Raw genomic sequence first — 19,790 nt, 5'->3', positions numbered from 1 at the left:
GTGCATAGAGTATGTGTGGGCCAGTCTTTCCTAATTAGGTGGATCACAATGTACTCTCATCATGAGCGGGACTATTACCAGATGCCTCAGTCCATTATCATCTAGCTCAAAAAAAAAAAATCTGTCTGTCCGCCTGCACGCCTCACTTACATATGTCTACCAAATGTCCTTCAACAACTAAGCTGTTGGAGTGTTATTACTGCTGCAGATACATCATTGTTAAGCGTCAGACACAAGAACAGAATTCAGGAAATTCCTTAAAATGTTGTAGGCCTAGTTGAACAAGTTTTGGGATCAGAGATTTTCAGGAGAGTGCGGGATAGATGTGAGGCAAAGATACCGCGTGAGGTGAAAGGGACAGGTGCAAGCTGCTGTTAAAAAACACCAAAGGAAATGTGTAGTTTATTGTAGGTTGGCCCCCAATTTAGTGCATCAAAATTTGTACTCCTAGCGAATCAACTTCCACAAATCTGTGTAGAGATAATAGCAAAAAGACCCATCCAGCAATCCAGCGATACTTGTCCGTATATCTTAAGGTACATTGCAAACAAGAACTGCTAATAGCTGATTCAGCATACTTTCAGTGGTGCCAATTTGCTGAAATAGTCTGAAAAACAGGTTTCAAGTTTTAGCCCAGAGTGTAACTCCTTGAATCCATGGCAACATTATACATTCTTTATACAGTACATCCCCCAAGGCCTCCAAATTATGCAAACTGTATTTCCCATCTAAGAGCTAGAGATAATAGTTAAACAAAAAAAATAACAAGAAAATTCATTGACATTTCCTTTTTTTTATGTTGAACTATGAATGTATATATATTTGTTTACATTACTGAGGCTCAGAATGTCCCATCAACATGGCTCATAAACAGATATTTGTGTTGAAAACCTCTTCCAGATCCTAGATTCCTTGTAACTTCCCCACCACCTGTCAATTTTGTCATCCATCTCTTTTCAGTTGTCTTCATATCCAGCCATCTTTTCCTCCCTCACACATCGCTTTCTCCCCTTCTCTCCCTCCTCCAGAATCTGGTGATGTTCCTCAGCCTCGTGGTCGCCTGGGGGATCCCGGACATTCCCAAAGCCGTCGTGGAGCAGTTCAAACGGGAGAAGAAGCTCCTGGTCGAGGTGTTCTTACGGGAAGAGAAGGAAAAATTCCAGCTCATCCAGAGCCTCTTCTCAAAGGACGCCAACCTCCGCCCAGCCAGCCACACGCTCCACCCGGGTCAGGGCTTGCCCATCCCGGGCCGCTACAGCACTCTACCCCCGCTTCCAACACAGGGCTTGGCCGGAGAAGGAGGAGTGCCGAGAGCGAGGTGTAGGGCCGCCAGCTTCAGCCAGTTCACCGGGCAGATTCCCCCGACGCCCAGAAATGAAAACGAGAATTCAAAACACACGGCGGTGTGACATGGAACACACACACACACACACACACACACACATCTGTGCTTCAGCTGGGCCTCAGGACTGGATAAACGTGTTGCTCTGGTGATTCGGTCCGTGAATGTCTTTGCCTGTGTCTTTTGTGTGTCTGACACAGTAGTAGTGTGATTAAAAAAAATTAAAAAAAAAATAATAACAAAAAAATCACAGCATCATTTTGAAGACTTTTGAATTCATTGGTCTTAGTGTGGTTAAATGTGCAACGTCCACACTGGTCGAACGAGTGTCTGTGGTGTTCCTCCTCACGTCGACTGTTCACCTGATAAAATGTTAGGATTTTTACTTTTTGGTAAAAATATCAATGATTTAGCAAGGCACACTTGCTTCATAGCGTAGACAAGCAATAATTACAGTATTAGGCTGAACAATTGAATATTACAAGAACCTGGAAGAGACTGGAAGTAAAGAAAGAACTAATAACAAATGGACAGATTCATTGATGAGCACCTAATCAACACAACGGATTGATGGACATGGGCTTATTACTAGGGCTGAGGACTGCTTCATGTGCTTATGCTCTATATGTATTCATGTTTTTACCAGAATTTGTAGCAGCTCCAACATTCCACATTTCCTGTACAATACATTTTAAGACATGGAACTGAAAGCACACAGGAGCCTCTCAGAAGTGCAAACCTTTTTCTGTACACCATTTACTGTTCCAGCTGATTTTAAATAAATCCAATTCAGAAGTCACTTTGAATCCTTTTCAGAATGCACAAAAATTGTAATGTTAGTCAATACACAGCTGCTGGTTATTGTTTCTCTGCATTCTGCTCTACATATTTGATGGATGGATGCACATGCCAATGTGGCACACTGTTGCATGCCACTCCTAGATTATAGTCCAAGCTGTAGTTTTAAGAATAGATCTGTGAAGCAAATGTTTTATTTTTCTGTTAGCCATATGGACTTTACAGCTGTCAACTGAGTGAGAGCGACTTAATAACTACACTTAATAACTTCTGAATGCACAGAGAAAGCCAACTCTTATGCAAACTGTTAATGGCAGTGAGCTAGAAATGACCTCACTGCTCATTGCCAAGGGAACAAATGCTTCCCTTGACAACACTTACTTCATTATGAAATACCAGACTGTATACTCTGACATTCCTGCAGGTCAGTAATAAATCTGGGTTACTACTGCCCAAATAGAACCGTGTCTTGCATAAAATATCTTACTGGTGTCACCCAACCTCTGGCAGCCATGTTTGAAGTCTTCAGCTCTTGAGAAACAGACTGTCATCATGTTTTATTTTGTATAACTGGTCCATCTGTTTGTGACTGCTGAGAATCTGTAATTTCATCACTGATAGATCTGATGGATATATGTTTAGATAGCTAATAGCTTGTTAGCTTGCTAACATAGCCCTTCTATCTGGTCCAACTATTGCTGTATAGTAAACAAATAATTAGCATACTAATTAAGTTAGCTTTTGCATGTTAAAGTCAAACTGAAAATTGATTTTTCACTTTTTGTGCAAGGAAATATAAGCTATAAAGATATTGCTGCTGATGTGCATAATCTTCCATTTTTCAAGAAAATGATCAAGTCAGTTTTGTCCTGTGTCTTTAGGCAGCGGTTGACTGACATTTTGGGGCTTGCGTTGCTAGGAGATACGCTGTCAACCTGTCTCTGTGGTGCGCTACATATTGGACCACGTTATAGCCCTGTAGCCTACGAACATAAATGCAAGATGTTTTTCCTTGCATTCTCACCAAGCCCACATAGTATTGATTAACTACGGTTAGACATGTTTCCCTGTATAACACTCAATATTTAAAATGACCCATGCTATTAAATGTGTTTGTTTTTTTCCCAGTAAGAGGAAGCTAATTACCCTAGCTTGCTAACCCTAGCACTGATCCCCACATACATCTTTAAATGTCTATCTTCTGATTTAACTTCTGACCGCTCCGTCACACAAAGAGCTTTGAAACGGACTATTGGTTTATGCTGATATTTGGCAAAAGTCATTTCTACATTATGTACGGCTTTTGTCCAGTTAGTGTGTCCGCATTGAAATCTGTAAGGTACCATAGAAGGAGTGCTATCACATCAGATGGTTGCCATTTTAATGCAGGCTATATTGCATTCAGTCAAGACAGGTTAGAACTGGGAGTCTTTATCCTGATAAAGAATATGGATAAGAACCATCATGAATGAGTAGCTGATTGATGCTTTGAAGAAAAAAAAAAACAGCATCTATGTTCAATGTTCTGGACAGAAATCCTCCTTTAGTTTAAGAGCAACTGATAGCTGATAGGTAGATGCTTTTGAAACATGCTTTTTTCGTCATATGATGTACTGTAAAAATCCCTTATGGAAGTAAGTGAGTGTATGTCACATTGTATACTATGGGACAGTGTGGTTTTTCCTTTCAAGGTACTGAAAGGTTAAGTTAATCTCAACAATGCATGAAACAAGGTGCAGGTGAGTTTTTCACACTCCAGTCCAGTTGGTGGCGGTAATGCACCTTTAAGTTGGGTTTGCCAACCGCCAATAGACCTTTTTCGCGGCAGACATGTTGACATGTCAGAGTAGGAAAAGCTCAGGTGTACTCAAAACCATTAATGATGGCTGCATTCCACTTTGGAGAGGCCCTGGTATTGTGCATGCTGACTCACTGAAATAGCTCACTGGGACCATAGACTGTTGTCTATGACTGGGACACTTGATGGAATTGAGCCATCGTTAAGGTTATCAATTTCAGCTGTGCTTTTCCTATTATGACAAGTCAAAAATATCTGCTGAGAAAAAGGTCCATAAACCATTAAGAAGAAGAAGAAGAAGAAGAAGAAGAAGAAGAAGAAGAAGAAGAAGAAGAAGAAGAAGAAGATGATGATGATGATGATGATGATGATGAAAAAGAAGAAGAGGTGCATTGTTTTCTGTGGTCTGGTCATTTGGAGCTCTAGGAAATTTCCCAATGTCCCTGAACACAACACTGACATAATTTCCTGTCTGAAAGATTTGAGTTTTGGAGCTGTCTGGTGCTGACAATTTGTTTCGGGGAAAGAAATGTTAGAAGAAAAATGTAAATGAAATTACGATGACGTTAATTAATTAATTAATTCATCGATGACGTGGAGCCATTAATTCAAGACGAAATGATTGGCATCATTTTATACAGGTACGTAGTAAATGTTTGCTGATAAGCACCACTGAAGGACTAGTGAACTCTGAATGTTTGTTTTGAACAGTAAATGTTAGCATGAATTTGAATCATTTCTGGGAAATATTACAGATGGTACCCAATAAATGTGTTATGTACTTTCAAGTTTTATACTACTAGAAAAAAAGAGGAAGAAATTCCCCATATATCTGACAGTTTTTGAGCCTAAAACAGTAGGTAGGAAAGGAAGCTAATTATTTCAACCATTTAGCCTATCCTTTTCTTTTAGCTAGCTATTTCAAACATTTCTATTAGCTAACTATTTCAACCATTTCTCCATTTCTTTTAGCTAACTATTTTAACCATTTCTCCATTTCTTTTAGCTAACTATTTTAACCATTTCTTTAAGCTAACTATTTCAGCCCTTTATCTATTTCTTTTAGCTAACTTAGGGTGACCAGATTTCCTGGAGCTAAAATCGGGACACTTTGCGCGTGACCGTAGTGTGTTTGTGCACGCACACGCTTTTTAACGTGAACATGTGCCAGCCCTGTTCAGACACAGACAGTAACTTCATTATTTTGATCCTAGGCTCCTCTAATAATAAGTGTTTGTTTTTTCCTGTGAAATTAACCAAAGTGCAGTAACAGCCTTTTTCAGTTTAGTGTGAGATTTATGTTGAGATTTTTTCTAAAAAAGATTTTTTGTTAAAAGAAAGTGTTATTTATTCCAATAACAGCAAAGTAATTAAAATGATTTATTGAAAATTTTGAGCATTAAACACTTAATTTCCTGCATTCTGGAGAATTTTTATGCTATTCACGTAGCTGCCTGTTCTATTCGCATCGGAAAAATAAACTGGACAAAGTTACTTTCGGGGCTACACTCAAAACATTCGGGGCTGAAGACACGGCAAAATCGGCTGACGCCGCTCCTGGTGTAAACCGGGACATTTTAGCGTCCCGACAGGCTTTTGTCGGGACTCGGGACAAGCAATTAAAAATCGGGACTGTCCCGGTCATACCGGGACGTCTGGTCACCCTAAGCTAACGATTTCAACCATTTATCCATTTCTTTTAGCTAACTATTTCAACCATTTCTCCCTTTCTTTTAGCTTACTATTTCAACCATTATCCTTTTCTTTTAGCTATTTCAACTCTTTCTCCATTTCTTTTAGCTAACTATAAACATTACTTTTAGCCAACTGTTTCAGTGTGTTTTGTGTGCTGTATGGTAATGGAACACACACACACACACACACACACACACACACACAGTGAGGGTTGGAGCTGGTATGTGTATGCAACCTTTTGCCATTTCTTTCCTTTTTCCTTGAAGGCCAAATTGTCTGTCCTGTTCCAGCAGTGCATATTTCATTTAACCCATTTTGCTCTTTGGGGAGCATAGGTCATTTCTGAACTTTCTCCAGCTCCTTTTGTGTTGGGCGATCTTCTTTGATTCCTTCCAGGATGTTCTTGTTGGGGCTCCCAGGTTAAGGCCTGTCTGGTTGTGCTGAAGCATGGTTTCCTCAGGGTATATGCTCAGTCCCAGCCCCTTTTCCGCCGTTTGATTTGTGTTTAAGTTTTACTGGCTTGGTACATTGTTCGGATAGTAACAGTAACTGCAAAAATATGGAATCGGCCACCACTGTGTCCGTTCACAAGCTGCTTACATGCTGGTAACATTAAGATCACGATCAACCCCAGCTGTTCAGTTGTGGGTGGTGGCGGACACATTCGTGTGCATTCTGAGTGTGACTTTATGAGATTCACATTCCTGATATGTTACGCGGATTGAGCTAACTGCTGTACAGTTTTTGGTCAAAATGTGTTAGCTTCAAAGTGAAACCACAAAGCATTTTTATGCTGGACCCTCTGAGCTGAATGCATATTAAGAGCAGCCCTTAGTTCAGATGGCTCTCCAAGAAAAAGCTGCTGTGCTCTGATGAGGATGATGATGATGATGTAATAACCCACAATTTAGCCTAATCCGGATGTGCAACCGATTTTGACCTTTCTATACTCATAAATCCGATCTGTCTGTCTGATCTGAGTGTGTGTGTGTGTGTAAAACTGTGGGCACTTCCGAGAGGATTATGTATGTTGAAGGCTTGACTTTATTCTATAGTCTGCTCTCCGTGACCAGAGGCATGTCAATATTTGGGTTTTTAGAGACTTAACTTGAGCATGACACACTGGCAGTACATAAGCTGATGGCCGGTCACGCGGCAGTGTGTGTGGAATTGCACGAACCTGTTAGATTCTCTTTTATCAAATAGGTGAATATGTGGGGTGAAGCAATAAGAAAGAACTAATATATAACTAAGATAATATTAAAGTCAGAGTAGAGCTGGGCAATATATTGATATTATATCGATATCGTGATATGAGACTAGATATCGACTTAGATTTTGGATATCGTAATATGCCATAACTGTCGTCTTTTCCTGCTTTTAAAGGCTACATTACAGTACAGTGATGTCATTTTCTGTATTTACCAGACTGTTCTAGCTGTTATTATGTGCATTTACCCACATCATTATATCGTCATTATATCCACATTACTGATGATTATTTATCAAAATATCATTGTGTAAATATTTTGCGAAAGCACCAATAGTTAACACTTACAATATCGTTGTGGTATCGATATTGAGGTATTTGGTCAAAAATATCGTGATATTTCATTTTCTCCATATTGCCCAGCCCTAAGTCAGAGTCACTTTACAGAGGTGATAGAATAGCTATTTTAAGGGTAGGACAACTGAGGAGGCCTGCTTTGGGGACTCCCACTGGTTTTCCTCTAACTAGGGTAGACAAAAACTGCAAACAGGGGAAGAAAGGTTGGAGAGATAAAAGAAATGAAAAAGTACAGTATTACATATATTTATAGAGAGAGGAGGGCCAGTACAAGGACACAGGGAGGCGAGAGTAGCTCTAAAATGCCTTTGCATGCTTTTTCATTTCACATTTTTCATTCACAGCTCAAGCTGTGAACAGCGCCAAGAAGCGACCTGATGAATTGTGAACATAGACCTTTTGGTGGCACTGTTAGGGACAGAGTGGGACGACACAACAACGCAGGTTTTATATGGGGGAAAAAAGGTTGATTTCCAAAAATAAGACGAGTCAAAGCAAAATTGCATATGAACTAAACTGGGCCCAAAAGGGGCCGACAGAACAGAATGCAGTACTCTTTTCACAGCAGACATTTTGACAAGCACAGGTGTAAATAATAACATTAACGATGGCTCCATTCCATTAAGTTTTCCAGTAAGCCAAGTCAGTGAGTGAGCATGCACAATACCAGAGCCCTATTGGCTCAGCTAGTTAAGTTAAAGGTCCCATTTTGTAAAAAAAAAATTTTTTAATTTTATTTCTTATAAAGCAAACAAGTCGAGTTGCTATATAAATACAGTGAAAGTATCAAAACGTTCAATCCACAGAGAAATGCACACAGCCTGTATTCAGAAACTGTGCCTTTTTAAATGAGCCGTCAGGACTTCCATAAGCTTGTGATGTCAGAACTATACTATATGTAGGTAGAAAGTGCAACTACAATGCCGTTACAGTCATTCCCCGTCTGCAATAATATCGCCAAGAGTGCAGATGCGAAAGACCCAGAAAATCTGACCAGTTGGAGCAGACTGGGATCTTTTTCGGAGGCTTTCCCAAACGATTATTTTTCAAAGATTAATCTAGTGATTATTTTTTCGATTTAATCTAACAATTAATTTTTCAGTTAGCGATTATTTTCCCATTGCTAAATTATTAACAATTTACACAAAACGGTTCAATTCTCTATTTATTTAAATTGTTTAACACTTCACTGTTCAAGTAAAATGAATTTGTAGTGCAACCTGAAGCCAGATGTAGGTTATCAATCCAACCACAAAATAAAGTCACTTTCAGGAGGAATACAAAAATAAAAACTTAAAGTAAACAGAGCAAGTGCACAAAGAGTAGCCTGTATTTGCTTATTTCTTTTTTTTTTTTTTACAGTAGTAGGTAAAATAATGAATAAGCCCTTGTTTAACATCCAAGCTCTTCTCCCTTTAATCTTACAGTAAAAAAAAGAAGTGCAATTTTAGCAACATATGAAATCCGGACTAAACGGACCGTTGGGCTACTAGTGGGAACACATTCCGGGTCACTATGTTGATAATCGCACACGTCTACAGTGCACGTTGTGTCCGAGCCCGGCCCGACACATTAACTGGAAATATGAGCCTGAGCCCGATTTTTAAACCCGACAATTTTTTAATACGTGGGCCGTTTATAAAGGACTCGTGAGATATCTGAAACAATCTGGCCTGGTTGCGCAATTATCAAAGACAGTGCTACAGATGGGGGAGACACGATTTAGCCCAGTTTACCTCACACTCAAGTCAGTGCAGGACATACACCCAGAGCTACGGGAGAAGCTGGAGAGGCATAGCTTTCTCCCCACCCAATTAGGCTAATAAAGTAATGATTCAAAAAACACAAATACTTGATGAAGGACCCGGCCCGAGGATAGTGGCGGGACATATGGGCCTGACCCGGCCCGTGGGTCAAGTTGGGGCTCTGGCAGAGAATCTAAACTCCTCTTGGGAGGAAAAGGGACAAAAAGGTGAGCAGAATTTATGGTGTTTGGCTGCTGTTATCCTGACTCAAGGAGGCATGTTACAAAGTCTACAGAATACCACATAGTTGTTTGCTTTAAGAGTAAAATACTCCCACACTTTAGAAGACCGTGTGCGAGCCTTTTTCTCAACGTGTAAGGCAAGGCAAGGCAGCTTTATTTATATAGCACATTTCAGCAACAGGGCAATTCAAAGTGCTTCACATAAAACATGAGAGAGCATTCAGAAAACAATTAAAAACATTCAAAGTTAAGAATAAAATTTACAGTGCAGTATAAGAATAAAAAAACAAAAACAAAACAACAACATTAAAACAGTTAAACTTTTAAAAGCAGATAAAATAGGTTATTTAAAGAAAGGCAAGATCAAAAAGATAGGTCTTCAGCCTTGATTTAAAGGAACTAAGAGTTGAAGCGGACCTGCAGTTTTCTGGGAGTTTGTTCCAGATATGTGGAGCATAAAAACTGAACGCTGCTTCCCCCTGTTTAGTTCTGAGTCGACCGGTCCCAGACGACCTGAGAGGTCTGGGTGGCTCATAGTGTAATAGCAGATTAGTTGAACTTGCGAGGAATCCATACTTGCGCTGTTGCTGGAGGCGGCCGGTTATTTATAGACTTCTACACGGGACGCGTCAACGCAAATTATATGTGTCGACGCGTTTACGTAATCGAATTCGTCGACAAATCGTCCCAGCCTTACTTTTAATGTTATTAATTCCAACTGGGCTTTTGCTGCTTTGACGAGTCAAAATGTCTGCCGTGAAAAAGCAAACAATCTGAAAGCAAATTGAACTGCAACAGAACTGAGTGGCTGATGTATACATACAGTATATACTGTTTGGCAAAACCATTTAGGTCAAAACGCAATAACTAAAATAACTACAAATAAACACATGACAGCCAGTTTGCTACTAGCACGATATAAATGATGCAGGAATTGAACAGAATAACTCTATTAAAAGAAAACAAATAACGGCAATGCGGAAGTGATCTCTCCCCAAATTGAATTCAAAATATGAGGGTGAGTGAACATGATGTTATCAAATGTTATAGAAAATGGTGTGGCCATCACAAGCTCTATATGGATTGGCAGAGGAGGGAAGAAGCATAGAAAGAAGAATAGGTGAGAGTAAACTGAAAGAAAATGGTGACTTTTGGTTAAGTGCCTGAGCAGTGTTTTTTCTTAATGTATCTATTTTAAATTATTTGGGCATTTTCGCCTTTAATTGATAGGATAGTTGTAGACAGGAAGCGGGGAGGAGAGAGACAGGGGAAAGGGCTGCAGGTCGGAACTTGGGGGCCCCTGCTGTAAGGACTGGGCCTTGGTACATGGGGCGCACGCTCTACCAGGTGAGCTACCAGGGCGCCCCATGAGGAGTGGTCTTATACAGATGAATGATCCGACAGCTGAGTCACTTCACAGATGATGTCAGAGCTCGATTCCCTTCAGCTGATGGATGTTTAATTTATGCAACAGGGTTCTGAGCTGAGATCACTGCGGACTACTGTACGTGTTTATGCACACGCACAAGTTTGTTTTGGACCACCGGAGGAGCCGATACATACTTTATACTCCGAACATCTGACAGTTAGTTGTTCTTGTAGTCAATCACTGGTAGTTTTCTTGTTATTCTGCAAAGAGCATGAATTGAATGCTCATACATCCTTAATAATAACCTAAATACCACTAACTGTGGTGTCCTTAGCTTTCTTCCCTCATGTGGATGTGTATGCCTCCAAAAGATTCAACACACAGTCCTACATGTAAATGAAATAGAATCCATCAGGTACTGCTAGATTATTACATTTCTATGCCACATGATATGTGCTGTATTGTTATAAATGGAGTTGGGTAAAGTATGGTGTAGACTGAATGCAGTGTCAAAGCTGTTCATGTTAGTAGGGTAGTATTTTATCCTAAAGCCCGAGACACACACAGCCGATAAAAAATATATATATATAATATAATATAATAATATATATATATATATATATAATATAATATAATAATATATATATATATATATATATATATATTAGGGCTGTCAATCGATGAAACAATGTATTCGAATTAATTACATACTCTGTGATTAATAATCGCATACATGGGGCGACATCTAGCTCACCCAGTAAGAGCGTGCACCCCATGTAGGCTGAGGCCTTTGCAGCGGCCCGGGTTCAAATCCAACCAGTGGCCCTTTGCTGCGTGTCATGTCCCATCTCTCTCCCACCTTTCCCATCTATCCACTGTCACTCTGAAATAAAGAGAAAAAGCTCCAAAAAAATAATCTTAAAAAAAAAAAAAAAAATAATCGCATACATAATTAACGGTGCCTGAACTGATACTTTTTAAGAAAGTAAAAAAAGAAAAGAATGTCGGTGACATTAAAGAAGGGCTTGTTTATTGCTAAGGCCATATGGTCAAAATTAAATGATTTGATTATTATTATTATTTCACTAGTAAATTGCTGTTGAACGACAAAAACAACCACCAGATGGGAAAATGACATTTACAATAACTTCAAATGCACCACGAGGCTATAGTTTACCAGTTTCATGAACGCACCGTCTGTGTTTTTCCGACGGCAGCTGCAGATTGTTAGCCTAGAAATCTAGACGCACCCTAGTGGCAGCTGGCTGGTCAGGCTAGCAGACTGTTACATACCGGTGTTGAATCCTGTAAAACACAGTCAAACTTTACACCGTTTAGCGTTAGCTGTCAGCATTTTAACAGTGTTTAATCCAGCTACTAGCTAGCGGTAGGCTAACGTTAGCTGCTGTCGAGTATAGTGTTAACTAGCATCACGTGCAGCGGTGTTTGTGTTGCCTGTATCTTCCGTCTCAGAGCATCAGAGAGAAGAGCAGACATATCAGGGGCACCAGATTTCGGTAGCCAGGGTTGGCAGGAAGAAGTAACAAGTAGCTAAATGTTCCAATCAATGATCCAGGCAGCACATTCTCGTCTCCCTCCTTCATTTTACACTCGAATAGTGGCTGGAACGGCTCCGGGTCAAACGTCAAGATGGAATGGATTAATCTGCGTTATTTTGACAGCCCTAATTTTATTTATTTATTTATTTATTTATATTCATTTTTTTATCGTCATCGCAAAAGACACTCTGCACACTGCACTATAAAATGTAACTATCGTTATTTTTTAAGTAGTGCCTTTTATAATTTAATTCAATGTTCAATAGAACTCAACAGTCCCGCCCACAGCCGGTTCCGGAGGTAAAAATCCCATGATTTTCTTCATAATGGTTTCGATTATCAGCCATAATGTCTACACCATCCGAGGTAGACTGACCACGAGCTACGTGGTTGTGAAACGGAAGTTTTTGCTCCAGCCTTAAAACTCTCTGTATAAGCAATTTTCAGGGGAAGAACATTTCCGGAACCAGAGCCATTAAAAAAAGTGGGCGGTCACGGTTGAGCTCTATTGGTTCAATAGGGAATGTTGGAAAATGTTTAAAATTCATAGGATAAAAACACATACAATATAGCATATAGACATATAAGAAGAGCTTGGGCCCAGAATATTAAAGTGCAGTGGAGAGTAGCAGCTTGTGCAGAATAGCAGCACAGTATGTAAGGTGCAAGTGCAATGTAGTCTTCAATGTAATGTGCGTTTAGTCCAAACAAAGTGCAGTTCATGCAGGTAGCTGCACAGTAGGGAACCATGGCAGTGGGAGGGGGCACAGTCCATTTAAAATCCTAACAGCCTGTGGAAAGTAGCTGTTCAGCATCCTGCTGGTTCTGGAGTGGAGGCTCCTGTATCTTTTCCCAGACGGAAGGAGGGAGAAAAGGCCGTGGGAAGGGTCTTTTTTTATGATGTTGATGGCCCTGCGAGCGCACCACTGGTTGTATATCTCCAGCAGGGTGGGGAGAGGGGCACTGATGATCTTGCTGGCTGTCTTTACAATCCTATTCAGTTGGTGTTTCTCCAGGGCCTTACAGCAGCCAAACCAGGAGGTGAGGCCATATGTTATGATGGTAAGGTGGATGGTGGGTAGACCTGCCTTTTTTAGACACCGGAGGGAGTGGAGCCACTGGTGGGCTTTCTTGACAATGGCCGTGGTGTTGGTGGAGAAGGTTAGGTCATCCGCCAGGTGGACCCCCCAGGAACTTGATGCTGTTGACTCTCTCCACAGCGGCGCCACCAATGGCCAGTGGCGTGTGGTGGTGTGTTAACGCCCTCCTGAAGTCAGTGACCCTCTCCCTTGTTTTATCGACCTTTTTAGACGGAGGTTGTGTAAGCTGCACCATGATATTAGCTCCTCTACCTCCCTCCTTTATGCAGACACATCATCATTGCTGATCAGACCCACCACTGTCATGTCATCATCATTACATTCAAGCAGTTGCCAAATGAGTTGCTACAAAGCTAATGAAGCTCCACACAACTCTCTCTGGATTTTTCATTAAGGCTGTGTTCGGAAGATTGTGGCGCCCGGTGACTTTCCCGCGCAGAAACTTGAGTGAAGATAATGACCTCTTCTGAAGAGTCCATCATGTTTTCTTTTTTAATCCTCCGTGTCCTCCTCGGCTACTAGCCAGTCCCTCGAGAAAAACGCGATTATGCGACCGCATAATTCAATGCATAATCAGCCAAAGTCCGCATATTTATGCGGGGACCGCATTTTTTCAAATACGCCGCACTTTCGCCGCATAAATTGCTGATTTCCGCGCAAAATATGCGGGGCTTGCATGATTTCATAATCCCCACATTTTCGTTTGCGTTTACTTCACACAAGAGCAGCCATTTTCCCCTGTTGCCATGGGAATATTATAATAATAATAATAATAATAATAATACATAAGTTTTATATAGCGCTTTACATGGAACTCAAAGACGCTTTACAAACAAAAGAAACAAACAAACAAATGAACAAGATGAGTGATTATTGTAAATTATGGATAGGCCAATTGAAACAAATGAGTTTTGAGCAGTTTTTTTATAGGTGTTCAGTGAGTCCGAGTTTCTGATGTGGATGGGGAGTGAGTTCCAGAGAGTTATGAAGTGACTTTATGAAGTGACGTAATTACGCGACGTGAACATCATCGAAAAGCAGGGTGTTGGGGGAATCACTTTTTTTTTCTCTTTTTCATCAAACCGCAGTTTTTGCAAGTTCCTGCAATTTCATTGCATAAAACTGCATAAATACATGTATCCCGCATATTCCATCGCATTTTTTAAGAAAACGTGCCGCATAATCAAGGATTTTTGCCCGCAACAATCACAAAAAAACTTACGGAAGGCTTGTATCATGTGGACACACCGACAGCGTTGTTGTCATTACTTAGAATTCCTCATAGGGGCGGCAGAAACAACGCACTGTAGCTTTAGTTAATAAAAAAATAAATGCAGACACAGCTGGTGATGACATCTGGTCTGGTTGAGCGACAGCCCAGCGTGAACCAGAGCATTTTCATTAGAATTATTATGCTTGTGGTAGTAACACGACTCCCATTTTAGTAACCTTTTATTAACCGTTAGGCTAATATTGTTAATAATCATCTTTTTTTTTTTATTTGTTCTGAAGACTTTTTTTTTTTTTTTTTTTCCCTTGTTGCAGTAGCCTACTTCATGCTCAAAGTTTATAAAGACATCTGATTAGAAAACTATTTTCCTATTAAATAGCAGCTGACCGCTTTGACAGGAAGTGGAACCTATCAGCATTGGGAAAATGCTCCTGTTTAGTTCACATAAAAATTCCAGGATAAAAAAAAAAAAAAAACGGAACAAAATGAACAAGTTATTATTTTTCACCTGAAACGTATGCATTGTGCATAGCATAGCTCAGAAAATGCTTAAGAATAAGTGAGGAGAAAAAAAGGGAAAAAATTAACTGCTGATTGCGCGAGAATCTTAGGAAAACAAACAAAATGAATGGTAAAACTACCTGGCTAAAAATACAAATGTCACCTGTTTTTTCATTAATCAAAATAAGTACCAACACGTTCACATATTAAAAAAAAAAATAAAAAATATGAGCCCTTTTTTTATATTTGGAAAATTTGAATCTGCACTCTTTGTTTAAACTTTTCCACATTTTTATTGCTGTAGATGCTGCACAGAATGAAGCTCTCACGTAAACAATGAGAAGGTTCATAGTAGAACTATTGAGGGAAGGAAAGAAAGTGGGAAGGAAGGAGAGAGGGAGGTTGACGCGCTAGCAGAGAGAGAGGTCATGTTCCTGTACGTCTGTGTCCTCGGGCAATACTATACTGTGCATTGTAAGTCATATACCTCTCCTTTTTCTTCCTGTTTTTCTCCATCGCACCCACTGGAAACTCCTGTTCCTCCTCATCTCACCTTCCTCTCTCTCTCTCTCTCTCTGTCTCTGTCAACAGCTTTTGTCTCCTCCCCTCCCCCCCTTTAAAAAAAAAAAAAAAAAAAAAAAAGAAAAAAGACTTCTATAGAACTTGGATGGGAATTGTTTCATGTGTCACTCTGGAAAATGCCCCAGGCTGCGTCTTGTATGCACACACATACCCCAGCAGCCTCCATGTATTCACAAGCTGCACGGATCCTACCAACACACACTTACGCACACTTGTGTATGCCTGAACACACACAACTATAACATGACAAAAAAAACGACTTGGGGATTCATGTGCAAAACATCGTCTATGCATATTTGCAGAAGAAGTGTGCACACAGAGCCATGCAGGAACTTTAACACCCACGCACATGCACCCAAACGCATCCATAGAGAATGCAGCCAGGGCACACCCTAGTGTCTGTCCATCTGTGTAAATACATTAACTTTGGTGTGTGTGTGTGTGTGTGTGTGTGTGTGTGTGTGTGTGTGTGTGTGTGTGTGTGTGTGTGTGTGTGTGTGTGTGTGTGTGTGTGTGTGTGTGTGTGTGTGTGTGTGTGTGTGTGTGTGTGTGTGTGTGACTACACATCTTTCCAGCATTCTCACTTCATTATTCCTCTCTTTACTCTACTAACACAACAATCACTTCCAGGTAGACAAATGGCAGTTTATTGTGAATTGCGGAGAAGTGTGGAATCTAACTTGTTTTTCTAGGTTGTCATTTTGAACTGTAACGTTTAAAGCTATATAGTTAAACATGGTGCATTGTCTATACTGTGTTGCTTTGCTAGCGTAAAATCAAGTGTTACAAACACTGACTGCTAGTTTGTTTAAATTAGGTCCCCGACCGCGCTCCGCTCTCTGTCATATGCAGAGAGGACAGATAAGCTTGCGCTTACATGCTCTCAGATACACGTTTAATGTGTAAAAAAGGGGGCAAATTTACTGGTTGCACATGTCTCTCATTTTGGTCGCAAAATGCGACCATTTGGTCGCAGTCTGGAGCCCTGACTACGTGACAAACCCTATGCAGCATACCACGTGTGTGCATATTTAGAGACAACAAACGGAATGAATCAGAGAAGAGAAAGAAAAGTTGTGTCCTATTCTCTTTTTTTTATTTTATACTGTCCAACCAGTAAAACATGTCCTGTTCCCTTTATTTATTTTATACTGTCCAACCAATAAAACATGTCCTGTTCCCTTTATTTATTTTATACTGTCCAACCAGTAAAACATGTCCTGTTCTGTAGACATGGTCCTTAGTCCAATATGTCATAACTTTTGTAATTTTACATAGGTATGTTTAAAGATATCAAAATTCATATCGATATTGGCAATATTCATAATCGATATCGCAATATAACATTTTGTCAATATCGTGCAACCCTATTTGGGTCTATAGAAAAAAAATCGTTTGTTCAAACCGTGGAAAATGAAATGTAGACTGGCTTCAATCTTCTTATCCAACTCTCAGCAAGAAAGCAAATAAATATATTTCCAAACTGTTGAACTGTTTATGCCTGAGTTTTAGTAGCCTAAAGCCCGAGACCCACTGAGCCCATAATCGGCTGTTGGACAGTCTGGCGAGGTCGGTGACTCGAGTCTGTTCGGTGTGTTCCTTGCCGTCGTCCGTCCGAGGGGCCGTCTGCCTTCATTTTGGCCCATTTGACATGTATAATCGGCGGGGCGGGCACTGCTGGCAGTCGGACTCAAATGACCCATCTGATTGGTAGAGTGCTAAGCCGGAAACAGGGAGCGGAATGAGCGTGACTAGAGTCTCTCAAAATCTGAAGAAAATCTTTTAAACTGATCTGTGTTGCTCTGAAATGAAGACAGATTCAGCAACTGCACGGCCTATTTCTCACTTAAAATGTTTTCAGAAACACGTTTCGGTGAACTATTTTAGTACAATATGAGATCGTATTCTGAACAAGCCGCCATGACAGTCTGGCTTTGAATTTTCAGACAAAACAGACCCACGTGACGCGTTCGTCCAATCAGCTGCCTGTTTAAATTTTTGGGCTACAATACAGATTAGCGCCGCCTGCGTCTTATATAGAGACGTATTACGTCTCGTCTCTTCGGTGTGTTCCCAGGCACTTTTTTGACCAACTTGGGGAGACTGATGAGTCCGACTGCCTTTTCTGCCGAGGGTCGGCTGTCTGGTCGGTGCGTCTGGGCCTTTACGCACACCTGAGACATTGGATGCAAGCCCCTGGTCTCTGATATCAAAGTTGATGTTTCCACTAGAATTGTAACGGGGACACCCTTGTTTTTTTTTTTTAAATGCCAAAAAATAACGGCAAATTTCTATTGTGTTCATTCATTCTGCAGCGCGAACTGCCGTGAACTTCAACGACGTGCTGCCGCAAGTGCCAGATCGAGGCAACTGTCTGAGGTAAGTTCACGTGTGTAACAGCAGGACAGTCGAGTGTGTTATCTAAACTGCTAAAATCAGTTGAAACAAAATTAGTCTGCAACAGTGGAATCGCTTGAAGTCGTTTGATGTAAGGTCGGCATTAGCTGTGGGTGTATAAGAATGTCTTGGGAACAAAACATTGCCAGTGACCATAATCCAAGCAGCAATTACATTTCCTCCCAAAAAAAAAATAAAAAATGCCATTGTTGTGTCTAAATGTACTTAGTAGGAATTAGGGTTAAATAGTAACTTGTTTTCTAAAGTAATTGTGGACGATTCATCACAGAGAAGACTAACCTAGCCTACATTTCTTCCTGGATATGATCCTGGAACAACAAGAATAAATGCTGGTTCAAGGACATGAGTCTCTACTGTTGGAACATCTCTGGGCATGTGAACCGCTTTTTTCTTCCCGTGTCTACCAGAGTGACCCCGAAGCTTCAGGCTTCATATTTATTAATGTCACTGTCTATTTTCTTCTTCTTCTGCCCCCATGTTTACCATAGAAGGCCACAGTGAGCTGAAGTCTCAGGACCTCTTAAATCTTGTTTAGACAGACAGACTTTCCTGCCGTTTTGAAAAAAGAAAAATGCTAAATACACAGCCACCACCACCGCCGACAGACATACGCACATTCACATGAATATTTACCGAAATGCTTCAAAAAAATGTATCAAAGCTAGCGCTTGCACATGCTGTGCAGATAAATCACTCAGAGCCTGTACACACGCACCATTAGTCATTATCTGCTCTCCGGGCTCCGAAGTTGAGCGCAAAATCCCACAGAAAATGTTGTTTAATTGATGTTTTTATGGCCCCAAAAATGGCTTGCAGGCCTCATCCTCTTCCAATTGGGCTCTGCATGAAAACAGAAGAGAACTGAGGCTTTAGAATCATTATGAGATAACTTCATTGTCTGACTCATAGGTAATTTTCATTCGCAAGCTGATTAGATGACAAAATGATTATACAATTATGGGGAGATATTTTAGCCAGAATTTTGTTTACCGCAATTATTTTATATCCAGCTCCATTATGTTGTTATAGAATCAGACTTTTATTTTTAATTTATTTTTATTTTTTTGCACAGCACTTTTAACTTGATAAAGTGTCTTTTGGGATAACTTAAGTATTTTATGGTGGGTGAGTCTGGGAATTGAAAATCCTGTCCATCGAACGCTGCCTCTAATTTGTTTTATTGTTTTATAGTGTTGTAGTTCTTTCTCTCACTGGTGCAAATATAATTTGCTGTATTATGACTACAAATGAGACCAACATGCAACTTATATTGCAGCCAATTAGCTTTTTGTGTGATTGGCGCGAGTCTCTTTCGGGTTGTACCACAGACGTAAAACAGATGTTATTCTTCAGCTCTGGGGAAATGCAAGTTTAGCGATACTTGGCTTGAAAAATCTGAATTTAGGGCTTAGTAGTTGTTGTGATAAAGGTCTTAAATATCATTCATAATGGTCTTAAAAAGGTCTTAAATTTGACTTGGTGAAACGTGCAGAAAGTCTGATATCAAACAATATGTGCAAATCAGGTTTCCATTAACCAAAAGTTTAGTGGCTTTGATCCTGCTGCACAACTTAAAAATACATATTCATCACTGTTGGCTCCTAACTGGTCCACATCTCTGACATTATGTGTTTTCACAACTCAAAAGCAGGTAGATTAGATTCAACTTTATTGTCATTCTGCAGAGTGCAAGTACAAAGGCAACGAAATGCAGCCACTAAACTGAGTTCAGCTGTAGCTGCTGGCTGTATTTTCTCATCAACTTATTAATTTACATTTATCAGTTGACACAGAGATAATTGTTTTTATGTTAAAGTGCAACTGAAAGCATATTTATAATGAG

The 19,790-nt window shown here is 40.2% G+C and overlaps 1 protein-coding gene and 1 long non-coding RNA gene across 2 annotated transcripts in view; both read left to right on the top strand.

The window, feature by feature from the left end:
* ano2b (anoctamin 2b) overlaps positions 1-2,699 on the top strand; it is an 81,500-nt gene extending 78,801 nt beyond the window's left edge. Inside the window, 1 exon segment of the mRNA XM_028571036.1 lies at positions 1,029-2,699. Coding sequence (XP_028426837.1) covers positions 1,029-1,409 — 381 coding nt within the window. The 3' untranslated portion in view covers positions 1,410-2,699.
* Positions 2,700-4,416: 1,717 nt separating this feature from the next.
* LOC114550459 (uncharacterized) overlaps positions 4,417-19,790 on the top strand; it is a 231,258-nt gene continuing 215,884 nt past the window's right edge. Inside the window, exons 1-2 of the long non-coding RNA XR_003691704.1 lie at positions 4,417-4,579; positions 17,845-17,908. This is a non-coding gene — a long non-coding RNA (uncharacterized LOC114550459). The remainder of the gene's footprint in view (positions 4,580-17,844; positions 17,909-19,790) is intronic.

Source organism: Perca flavescens, chromosome 23, assembly GCF_004354835.1.
Source record: "Perca flavescens isolate YP-PL-M2 chromosome 23, PFLA_1.0, whole genome shotgun sequence".
Classification (NCBI taxonomy): domain Eukaryota; kingdom Metazoa; phylum Chordata; class Actinopteri; order Perciformes; family Percidae; genus Perca; species Perca flavescens.
Note: the sequence above shows the minus strand (reverse complement) of the source record. Positions and strands in the feature narration are given on the sequence as shown.